General features: G+C 38.5%; 1 protein-coding gene across 2 annotated transcripts in view; it reads left to right on the top strand.

The window, feature by feature from the left end:
• ATP8A1 (ATPase phospholipid transporting 8A1) overlaps positions 1-11,078 on the top strand; it is a 220,875-nt gene extending 209,797 nt beyond the window's left edge. For both annotated transcript variants that reach the window (XM_040966355.1, XM_040966356.1), the window contains 2 exons: positions 5,523-5,614; positions 7,175-11,078. In XM_040966355.1, coding sequence (XP_040822289.1) covers positions 5,523-5,614; positions 7,175-7,272 — 190 coding nt within the window. In that variant the 3' untranslated portion in view covers positions 7,273-11,078. The remainder of the gene's footprint in view (positions 1-5,522; positions 5,615-7,174) is intronic.
• Positions 11,079-12,669: the final 1,591 nt, after the last annotated feature.

Raw genomic sequence — 12,669 nt, 5'->3', positions numbered from 1 at the left:
CTCATTAGCCTAAAATAGCTACTTAGCTTTTCCCAGGAGCTCATGGACAAGTCAGCATTCAGCCACTGCTGAAAAATGCTAACAAAAAGTCCTGGGACAGCAAATGTCCCATGGCCCTTGTTGCCTACTAATGTGATCAGACGGTAATGCAGGTGACCATGGTAGCTTGCTGCTAAATCTCAGAGAACTGGGGAGACAAAGGAGCTGAGAGAGGAGAAAAATAACAGTGGGGTGGAAAAGCTTCCATGCTAAACTAATTCCATGGGAAGGTTGTTAAGGAATTACTAGGTTGATTTTACTACCAATAGTATTGTAAGAATCTTGGAGAAGATGGATTTCAAATTTAATATAATAAGAATAATAAAGAATCTTATCTCCCTAGTCAAGAGGAAACAGCGTGAATTGTGTATATTCCAGCACTGTCAGATATCCTTTGGTTCTAAAACACCACATTATTTGATACTTCCCAGACTTCATCCATACTGGTCCCACCACACCAGACACCCCTCCTACATTACTCATTTTCTAGTTTGCAAGACCCACTTTAAACACAATTTCTCCAACATTCCACATGTAAAATGGATTGTTAGCCTATTACCTTTGTATCATATGTAAGCTTCTGTTGTTACATTTATTGCATAGTATCATGATCTGTTTGTTCACCCTGTGGACTGTTGTCTCTCCTATTAGCTGTGTTCCTTAATGGAGCAGGCTGCGTTTTAGCCGTGGCTGCAACCCAACACCAAGCAGTTGCTAATACTTATTTAGTGGATGAATCAGCAGTCAAGAAAATGGACTAAAGAAATTAATAAATGAGAGGGCAGGTAAAAGCATGGCTGGTTTGTAGGCAGTGATCTTAAAAACACAAAATTATATAAGTTATACTTCCCAAACTAGGCAATATTAAATGCAGCAATTATTTAATCATTTGTTGTAGAATAATGCAGTTCTTTATTCAACAAATTTTGTGATTTGACCACCCCCAATATTCTTAATTTTCACTAAGAACTGAACTCAATAATATGTTATTTATAAAATAAATATTGCAGAGAAACTACATTGTAAACACTGTATTTGCATATTTTCCATTTTCAAAAATTAAAAATGTTTCTTAAAATACTCATTTTTAGTACAAATAGTACAGCGCTTACCACAGGACCCAGAAAATTAGATACATTCCATTAAATTTGGGGAAGGAAAGTACATTTATTCAATCTAAATGTATTGCTCTGAGCTGTAGATTATAGTAAGAATCAATTTAAGTCTAAAATGTTGGAAAACCAACCCAGACCTTCTCCTAATCAGCTATGTAGCCAATGACTTCTTATTTTTACTTGAGAAAGCGATGTATGAGATGTGAAAGAATGTTCTGTCCTTAATTGTTATGTGGACATACTCCAGCAATGAAGACTAGAACCGTAACAGTTCCAAAATTCAAAATTCAAAAATTTATTTTCCATATGTTTGTGTCAAACATTGGCAAGAAAGACAGGAACCATTTGTCCTATAAACGTAAGGACAATTATAGGGTTTACATAACCCACAATGTAAGAACTTAAACATTTTGTGGCAGATACATTACTTTCTTAGAATATAGATTTCCTGACTCTCATTCAGTATTGCATCCAGAAGTTATATGTAACATATTACTGTTTCTTAAACAAAACCCTCAAAAATATGAATTCAAAAACAAATGTTTCTTAAAAATAATTGTGAACATGGTGGGCTCACTGGAGACAGGGCAGTTGTTTGGGGGTATGATGGGCATGTTTGTGAAGCAGTACATCTAATAGACAGATACGGACATGAAACTCGTAATTTCTGTTTCTCACTCTGTGTGTGCCAGCAGTTCATCTTGTTCAGCCATTCTGAAATACAGTTTTATCCTGGCTTCCTGGGGCCTGTCCCTTCAATTGGCCCATAGCCTTAGCAGAAAAGGAGAGCAGAGTGGAGTGTCTGAGAATGAAGCTGTGTAGATGGTGATGGGTGCTGCCTCCCAGCCAATCTTTGCATTGCTCACAGTACTGAAGGTCAATTTAACATTTCCCAAAATAATGGACAAGAATTTTTTATTGCTAAATGTTCACGTTGAATTTTGTAGCAGTATTACATAGGAGTTGAAGACAGAAATATATCAAATGTGCTCCGAAAGCTTTCTGCCTGAGATAATGGTTCTATCCCAGATAGGTAAGGACAAGTAACAGAAAGTGATTCCCTCTGGTGTGGATATTAGACCTGCTGTGTTTATGGGCTATCCTCCTTCCACCACTGCTTCCCAGTACAGGACAGCTTTCCACATGCTGTTCTTCAAACAGCCCAGGAATCAAAGACTCTTTACTGTCTAGAGTTTTATTTTAAAGGAGCCCACCCAAATAGCTTATCCAACCTAGTATATAAACAAGTATAAATGTACCACTCTTATAAGATCACTGAAAATATTGAAAGACAACACATCCCAACATATGCTGGGTCTGTAAAATTTTCTTATATAAAAGAAATATTTTTAAACCTGGTGTCTTTTTAGTCTGCCAGCTATCTAAATTACAGCTTTTAGTATGTTTGAAAATTAGGTAGAAATGTTTAAGTGCTAGTTATTGTGTAGTTGCATTTTAAAAACTCAGAATTTGCAAAGCTTGGTATGTAAATGAAAGAGTAGACAAGATTAGGTAAAGCTGCTAGCCAACAGTTGTGAATATGTGGCTTTAGTAATAAGGTATCTTAGTTTTATTTTTTGTTTTGTTAAGCTGTTTGAAGAAGCTGGACTTTAATGTGCCTATTAATGCATTACCAGTATACTTTATAATGTGACTTGCAGTGGTACTGCCGGCATCCACAAGCATGAGTGGCACAAAAGTACATAGATTTTGAAGTGATGAGCAGTTCCACAAAGGTAGGAAAGTCTACAGATACACAGCTTACCAGTACTTATTCTTTGTTAAGTACTCTCCTTTGAACGGCATTTGTATCCCAAACGAAAAGCAGGTTCTGAATAGCTAAGGAAAAGCAAAAGAAAACCAAGCAGTTTTCCTATTAAAGAGGTGGAATGGGTGCATTAAATTCAGACTCCTGTGTAGCAATGGGCATCTTGCATTGAGGTAAGGTTAACTATAAACCTAAGGAGTAGATGTTTGGTACAATCATTAAGACGCTGCTTGGAATGCCCACATACCATGATGGAGTGCCTGAATTCAAGTCCAAGATGCACTCTTAATTATGGCTTCCTTCCTGGGAGGCAGCGGGTAATTCCCCCAGATAAGGGAGACATGGATTGAATTCCTGGTTTCTAGCTTCATTGTGGTGGCTGCAGGCGTTTGAGTAAAGAGCAAGCACTTGTGAGCACAGTCTCTCTCCTCTTTCTCCTCTCTCTTCTTTTCTCTCCCTGTGTCTTGTCTTCTCCCCGACTCTGCCTCCTCTTCCCCTCTCTTGCTCCCTGCCTCTATCTCAAATAAATAAATTTTAACTAGCTTGCTAGCTACTTTTTAAGACAAGGATTGTTACAGAGTATCTTTTGTTTTTTGATGATCTCTGTTTTCTACTAAACTCCCCTTGGGATGCGGGAGGATGCTGGTGGAAGGGACCAGCGTGTGTGGAGTACTTCCTGGGTGTCAGCCACTGTGTTAACAAATCTGCAGTCTGTCTGAGAGCTGAGTATTGTTCTCCTGACATGTAGAAAGGGGTGACCTGGCTAAGATGTGGCAGACTGAAAGCTAAACCGCCCCCCCATAAAAATGACTCACACTCCACCATGATGTGCTGCTTTCCAGAGAAACAGACTTTCATATTGTTTCAAACTCATACATACACTCGCGCACACACATTCACTGGACATTGACTCGAAATAGCTGAGTGAGGGAAAGCTTTATAAGAACTGTGACAAAACAGAATTTTGTTACTCGGTTCCACAATTCTTCTGTCTGCTGAGTACTACAGTGCTGCAGTGCCACACATCAGTGAGGCGGGCCTGAAACCTGGAAAATGTGTCTGGGTAAGGGGAGGCGGCACAGTGACACTGCACTCTGCAAGTCTCCTGCAGCCCCTTCAGGGCTGGGCACCAGAGCCGTCCAGCAGCCCCTCCACTGCAGGCCTGTTAAGCAAACCAGACCACCTGCGGCTAAGGCTGCACACTTCCTCAAAGCAGTTACATATTTTAGTGTCCCTCAGGGTCCCGGGGTCTGTAATGTTAGATCATTTAAAGAGATGAGTGGGGAAAGAAAAGTGACTCAGTAAAAAAAAAAGGGTCCTTTTGCATTCCCTTTATCCGTTTATCTCCCTGTCAAAAATAAGCTTTACAGCTATTTGCAGAACTGCTGGAGTCTTAGGTTAATTCATTTTCTCGCCTTAATGCATCTTATTCCCAATGACAATAAACTATGCCTAATAAATACTAGTTAACATCCCTAGACTTAAAAAAAAAATATGTGGAAGATTACTGCAAATGTCAGCATTTCTAAATATTTTCCCTTCAGTTTCTGGCTAAATGTTTGTATAGTTCATTTACACAATGAGCTCATTTTGTAGGGGACCTTTTTTTTTTTTTGTATATGATAAAGATTGTTCCATTTCAGAGCCTCCAAAAACTGGCAAAATACAGAAGTCACATAATTTATAGCAGTTACACTAAAGCTTTATAGTGGGAAAAACACAGGATGGAAACTTTTCAACTGAATCAGTTCCAGTTATTAAAACAAAATGGCATAAACACTTTCGGCAGCACATATGGATGACTTATTTGCTGCTCACACGCTTAGTTCTTCATATCAAAGCAAAGTTTTGTAAATCTTCCGTGAGAGAGGTGGCACAATCAGGATTGTTGAGCCCAGTGTCTGTTAAGTGCGCTTCCAGAATTACTCAAACCCATTTATCCAACAAATACTTGAGCTCCTACTATGTGAGACACAGTCCAATGTGCAGGGAGCAAAGTGAGGCATTACTTTTTCATTGTGCTTTTAGAAGGGGCAAATATGTACATATATATATAAACAAATATGTAGATTTGTAGAAGAATAAATATGTTCCTTGTTATTCACCTACTATTGTTATTTTCTTAAAAGTTAATTTTTAAAATGGAATTAAGGGAACACCATTTTCTACTAAAATATATATAAACTACAAAAAATATGCAGTAATTACTTAATTTCTAACTCTACAAATGCCATAATTAGAATTCATGTACTAAGTGAACCAAGCTTTTAGGAGCAAAGACTACTGGGTGGTTTTGTATTTTTTATTAATTGTGCTGTGCAGGTTCTATATCATCATTGGATGTAAATGTGGAGGTGTGAGGAAATCTGTCTATTGGATTATTAGAAACAGAGCCCCCTCTTTGACTGTAGGGGAAAAAATGGCTTGTCTAAATACTGGAAATCTCATTTGTTGTTTGAGAAAATGGGGTAAAAAGAATCGCTAGGCTACAGATTTTTTCAAGTGATCTTTTATTTGAGTCAGACTCTGGCAGTCCTGTGGGCATACTTGGGCTCAGCAGAACTGAGTATTCGTTTCTCACGTTTGCACCTGCTCCGCAGCCTCACCGAGCGAGCACAGCTGCTCAAGAATGTGTTTAAGAAGAACCATGTGAACCTGTACCGGTCCGAGTCACTGCAACAAAACCTGCTCCGTAAGTGTCAATGTGCTTATTTTAAATAAATTCTTTGCCATAACTCTATTAGAACATTTACTAGAGTGGCATTTTGCAGGTATTTAGCTGTTTAACACCTAAAATAAGTTGTCCTTTGCAACATGGAATGTAACTGGCAAATGGTTAGAGTCCTCTGGGCACAGTCATCTTGCTTTTACACAAAGAGAGCATTTTGAAATCTTGCTTAAAGAAAAAGCAATAATATTTTCACATTCTGCGTGCCCTTAAATCTTACAAAGAACCAGTAAAATAAATCCTGCCTTAAAAGTGAGCACTGCATTGTTATCTTTTCTACTCGGACAACTTCCCTAAAGACTCTTCATCTTTTAAGAAGCACAGGGAAACGTGTGTTTTCCCCTTCAAAAATATTTATGAATATTTAGAGTTGTGAGAAATCATTAGGTATTTTCCCCTTTTAGCATTTGAAGGATCTGAGGAGGAATATAATATTTAAAGTCCCATAGTCAATTGGAGTTCATAATATATCTTTAATGTCATATTGTTTGCATGTATGATTAATTTTCATTTAGGTATCCTTATGTTGAATGCTTTTGTGTGTTGTATTTCAAGCGGCCTGTTCTGAGGCTGTGAGTCCCCTGGGGGTCAGCTCTTATCCCCACGCCCCCTCTGCCCATGCTGGGACATCTCCCATAGGGCATGACACGTGAAGGCAGGAGACTTCTTTTCCTCCTTTAACAGCTGCGTTTGTTTTCATTTCCTCTCCTGCATCTTTTGAATTGTCCACTAAGAATTACATGTGTTTATGAGGTGCAATGGATGCTGTATATATGCAGACATGTTGGATGATTGAATCAGCTGGTTGCTGTGCACCTCCCCTCATCCATATATCATTTTTCCTTCCTTCTCATCCCCATACAACATACATAAAAAGATGTAAAAAGAAATGTACATGCCCACTTTACTCCTTTCACTTCCCTGGTGATGATGAAGCAAAAATTAGGGGAGTTGAACTGCAGAAGCTGAGGATTCGGGTGTAGAGGATGCCTGCCTGGGCTTCTGGGAGGAGTTCATAGACTCCAAGCCACAACCATAAAGCACCCTGTAATTCATCTTCAACTTGAGTCTGTGTCTTTCCGGGATGTGATTAATCATTGTCCCTGTGCTTTTGAAGGTGAAACAGACACATAAGTTCCTAAAGTTACAAAATAAGGACGCGAAGCATGGACCTTCGGCACAGCAGTTAGGATGCTTTCCCGGTTTTCTGCTAATGGGCGTGCTGGGACGTGGCAGGTGATGGCTTGAGTACTTGAGCTCCTGGCACCCATGTGGAAAATGCAGGGCTGAACTCTAGCCTCCTGGTTTCACCTGTTGCAGGCATTTGATGAGTGAAACAGCAGATGGAAGATTCATTTTCTCTCATCTTCTCCCTCTCCTAGTCTGCCTTTCAAAAAAAAGTAATCTTTAAAAATCATTAAAATGAAAAAAAAAAGTTTTAAAGTCAAATGACTACTCAAAACTCAGACCAACAATGATTCCTAGCAACTTCATGATGACGATTTCTATTGCTTTGCATTGCAGATGGATATGCCTTCTCTCAAGATGAGAATGGGATCGTTTCACAATCTGAAGTGATTCGAGCCTATGACACCACAAAACAGAGGCCTGACGAATGGTGATGGCAAGGGGCAGGGAGGCAGGCCCAGCTCTGTCTCCAAGGAGAGCTACAGGTCGTCACCACAGTCTGCCAACCCGGTCCATCTGGGTCCACAGGGAAGACAGGTGGATCTGGGCTTGTCTCCCAGGCGGACCTGCAGATGCGTGTATGTCGTAGACATGAGCACTGTGCGAATACTGTAACATCATCGCTCTCCGATTTTTAAAGTCTTTGCTAAGTCTTTGTAAAAAGCAGTTGAAAGTGATCTTGTGTCTCACCAGAGTGCTTTCTTAAATGGAAATAGGTCGGCGTTCTCACACCATTAGACTGTAACTATCAGTTTATTGGCTCTGCCCCACAGTGACTAAGCATTGCAACAACTCTGCAGTGATATGAAGTTAAAAGGGACTCTTGATAAGCAGACATACATGTGCTGGTACTAATCAGCATGAAGGACCTGACTCAACTTACTGAGCATTTCTGAACGAGGCATTATTATTACTTTGTGTTTGTGTCAAAGCTGTCTTGATAAATGTTTGCCAAAGAAGTTCAGGATGGGGATTTCTCACTCGGTAGTCATTTGCTCAGACATTTCAGAGAAAGCTTACTTCGAGTCCTGCTGTGAGATCTGCATGCTTGACTTCCCAGTCTAAGAGTGATTTTGCAAAATGACTGTCTCAAGGCATTGGCTACTAAAATCTGCAATGTTGCACCTTCGGCCTTACAAATGCTGCTTTGTTGTCTGTCTTGTTGACCTGTGGGAGGGCACCAGTGTTCCAGTGGCTCCGTCATTAGCAATGCTGATCTTCAAAACTGTGTCTGTGTCTCTGTCACTTCTGAGGATGTTTTGTCACCCTTTAGATTTTTCTTCAAAATCTGGCTTCTGCTGTAGATTGTGTGATGTTATTTTGTCTTTAAGTTCTCCTTCTTAAGAAAAATAGGCTTACCTATTAATGTGGAGTTTCCCAGTCTTCTGTCTAGGTGTCTGATAACGTGTTTGATAAATGCATGGGCTTCTGTCATGTACGCAGTCTCGGCTCTTGTGATGTGTCTTGGTTCTCTTCACTTGCTTCCCTGGAGATGCCTGCTGTCCTGGGTAGCAAACTCAGTGTGACTGTGATGGTCCCTGTGCTTGAGACCCATAGTTAACATCACCAATCCCTTAGCAAGCAGTTCCCCAAATTGCCCACAGGCTGATTGTTGGGATAAAGCAGTGGTGCACTTCCGGTGTTTTGAAAACACGCGTTTAACTCAAGCCTGTACCTTTACAGAAAACACCAGTCCTACGTGGATTTTATTTGCATATTTGAAATGAATGTCTAGTTTACCTTGAACATTTCTGAGACATGTCCTAAAAATGCCTATTTTGCTACCAACAATGAAGAAGAATTGGCCGCAGTTTTCTATACTATTTTTAAAGCAAATATTTTCAGTTAAAAAGAAGAAAGGAATGCTCATTTTCAGATACATTTCTAAGGCTGAAGCAAACTCTTTGCCTTTTTCAGATTGCCTTTAAGTGGACTTAACCTGCAAATAGGTAGAACTTCTTTTTAACAAAAAGAAAATCATCTGGAATTGAAAAGAAAGATTTTCTGAATCACCCCTTGAATTTAATCATTTCATGTTCTTTTTTGCTCTTTTGCCCAATCTAGATTTACAATTAGGGTGTGTATCGCTTCCTTCTCTGTATTTGTGATTATTTAGTTCCCTGTGTGCCTCCCAATTTTGTACAAATAAAAGATTACAACATACAGACATAATTCTAACCTACAGGGAACAACAAGTTCGATCCTCCTCTGCCAAGACCCTTCCTGTGCGGGGTTCCGAATGAAAGAGGCATAAATCAAAACATCTGTAAGACCTCAGGTGTAGAGTTGAAGGTCATACTCAATGTTCTGAAGCCACAGACTTGTTACCATCCACTGAATGGACATTCAGAGCTGCTTTTCCTGGGCCTCCCAGCAGTGAGAGTTGAGGTCAAACCACAAAACTCAGACAGCAAGCATGAAGTACACCTTCCGGAAAGCGTGTGACAACAATCCCAGAGAACAGCGAGGCCCTGAACCTGTGGCCTCCTCTCTCCAAAATCATGGTAGTTCTAGGAGAACTGAATTTTCTGACTTCAGTATGGAAACAAAATTTAATTTTGATCTCAAACTGTGAATTATTTCAGTAGAGCTTTTCAAGACTAAAATTCTCCTAGATAGTAATTTAGTGTCTGACACTGTGATCTCAAAATGGAATGTGCCTGTTTTAGGCCTTTTTGACCTGAGGTCCTCGTTTTGAATGATCAAGTCAATCTCTTTGCTTCTCGGGTCAGACAAGAAAGTAGGGGATGACCTCCTGGATAAAAATTTAAAATTCATCATTGCAGTTGTATTCACTTTATAATGTTAAATTGGAAATGCTCTGGTATTTTTAAACTTCCTTCATGGGAAGAATGCCACATGACTTTACTAGGATTAAAATGAACAGTGAAGTAACTTTGAAGATATGTTTTCTGAAATAAAGGACATAGACTCTTCCCTTAAAAGTCCCTTATAGGGACTCAGGCAGATGCTCACATGGTTGCTTCACGACGATTGCTGAAATGTCCTGAAAAACAGGAAATGCTACTTAAAGTAGAAATAATTTTAACATTAAATAATTATAACATCCTCATAATTTTAACATTGAAAAGTGGGGAATTGCTTCTTTCATGTGGAAGAGTAACAGTTATAGTATTAAGCATGAACTTTCTAAGCATTTTATATACACATATAAAAATTTATTGCTGGTTCACACCCAGAAAGATGCTATATTGTAGAAGTTATTCACAGGAAACTAGTGTTTCTCAGGAACATAGCAGATTTAAACTGATAGATGAAGTTCGAATCCTCCCATTTCCACTCTGTGCTCAGCATCGTGGCACACCCAGTGGAGAACCTTTTGTAATGAAGTTTAGTGAATGTGTATTCTGAAAAGCAAGGAGTGCCATTTACAGGCATGGTATAATCACAACTGGATGTAGTGATTCCTCTGGATTTCTAGGGGGAAAATTAAATTCTGAGATATCAATTTGTATTCTGATCATTAATTGATTTTGCAATTCAGCATTCTAAATATTCCATGTGCAAATCACACTCATTTCTTCTACCATATGTGCAGTGTCCAAAACTTGCAGCAGTCACTTAAAATGTTTGTTAGGAAGTTAGATATGTATATTTCATGTTTTGGTTACTTAAGACAGTGTCCTAATTATTAACAGCTAAAAAGTCATTGGTATTTATTTTTATGCAGTTACCCTCTGATAGTTCCCAGTTTATAAATTATTTCATCAAGTCAATCTAAAATCTTATAAATAATCATTTACAAAATTTATCAGGAGATGACCAACTCATTCACTTCACTATGGGATTCTTTTGGTGGGTTCTGAAGGTAACACCATACAGTCCAGTGCCTAATAAATGCTTTTTAATGATTAATATTTCTATAATGCCTCTTAAAGATACCGTAGTCTGATTTTTCTCACATTAAAATAACTGTAGTGGCTTGTGGAACTTGGTTATCCTTTGCTGCATTTTAATTAACCTTCAACAGCTTTTACACTGGAATGTAGATTAAATTTTGAGGGAAATAAAATAAATGTTTTCCATTTTCATCATGATTTATTTTCTGTTTGAGAGCAGCTGTGTTTTTTGATAGGTTTATGGTTAGCATGAATTAATATTTAAAGCGATCCAGGCCAATGCATGGCTATTGCTAATAAATCTTCATGTTTAGTTCTGCCTTATAAAAATCTATCATGGCCTACCTGGAATTTAATGTTCAGCAGACAAATTAATTGGTCCTCCACACAACATGTTTTTATAAGTAGATTATTTTACAAACAAATTTGAGCAACTTCAATTGAAGCTTTTGTTTTGCTTGCCTCTAAAAAAATGTAACTTCTCAGCAGATAAATCTCCCCGAAGTGGAGACAAACTGAGGTCTTACATTTGCTTACTTTGAATTAGCAGCAGCTCTCCATGGGTTAAGTCTGCTCTTGCTGAATATTTAAAAAGTAAAGTTTTAAGTTTCCTGGTTCTAGAAAAAAGCCATAAATGCATTCAAAAAAATCAAAATCCTGTTGTCTAACTACTTCAAGTTTCACTTTTTACATTTTTCTAATTGATATGGTTCAAATTGAGGCAGCCCTGGCAGGCAGCTACCATGGGAAACTGCAGTTTTCAGTACCGAGTCATGTCCTCAGCTCCATGCAACACCGTTCCTGCTGAAGCTGCTGTAGGCGTCGTGACGCTGCATGAGTGGAGACTCTGTGATCCTGGTTTTCTCAGGTCTGTTATCTTGATGTTCGATGCACTGTGTTTTATAAATAGTTGTTACAGTTGAGTAATATTCATTTCTATGCAGTGTTACGTGTCTTTGGGCTTTTGTGAATGTGCATGTTTTAAACCACAAATTTCAAACGTTTTGTTTGCTAATTGTTATTATAATGAAATAAACTTTACCATTGCATAAAAGAAAATTGTTGAAGCTTTGATTGTTAGTTTTAGAAATGATATTGCCCTATCAAATCATTAAATCCACATTCTGGGGAGATATTTCCATCTAGGGACTTTTATAACATATTTTTATTTGCAACTCCAGTGACATACACATATCGCTTCGCTTTAATCCAGCTACGTGAAGTATGAAATGGTGTGTATCTAATAAGAGCTGCTGTTTTGGTGAGTAATAAATTCTAATACAAAAAAAATCACTGCATTTTTAAAAATCTCTTGTCAGTAAAACCCCTCAGGATGGACTGAAATCTGCTTGCAACTAAACAACTAATTCATGGCTCCATCTTTTCATATTTTCATATTTTGTTTGTTAACATGAAGGCCATGGTCTTAATGCATTTCAAATATGCAGTTCTCATAATAACACTCTCCTCCCTCCCCCTTTCTTTATTTTCTATTTTGGAGGGGAAATTCTTATTTTCAGTTTGATTTTTAATCACAGGCTATTGATACTCTAAATAAAGTGTCCTTCATGTAAAATGTAGAAAGACCACTCTTCGGTAGGAGTACACAATGTCATCAGTGATTATAAAATCATAAGATATAAATCTCATTCATACATATTACAGGGTTTTTTGTACCTTATATTAGGTGCTGCCAATCAGAGAAATACATTTTGAAGTCTGCATCATTTCACAAACTCATGTGTGAGTTGTCAAGTTTCATCGGTAACATTTGAAGGATGTAACAAAAAATTGTAAAACTGAGCCCATGGGATGAGTGTTCTGGCTACATCAGAAATAAGGGCAATTGCTGTGTCTGAACAAGCATCCTGCGGTTTGGGATGCCTAGAATAGGACTGGCTCAGCAGAGGCGATCTTACCAGGAGGCCAGCTTGCCTCATCTTCAGTTCTGTGTTCTCCCAAGGCCTTCAG

This window comes from Ochotona curzoniae, unplaced genomic scaffold, assembly GCF_017591425.1.
Source record: "Ochotona curzoniae isolate NIBS_2020 unplaced genomic scaffold, NIBS_Ocur_1.0 scaffold_4505, whole genome shotgun sequence".
NCBI classification, from domain to species: Eukaryota; Metazoa; Chordata; class Mammalia; order Lagomorpha; family Ochotonidae; genus Ochotona; species Ochotona curzoniae.
This window is presented reverse-complemented; position numbering and strand designations above follow the sequence as displayed.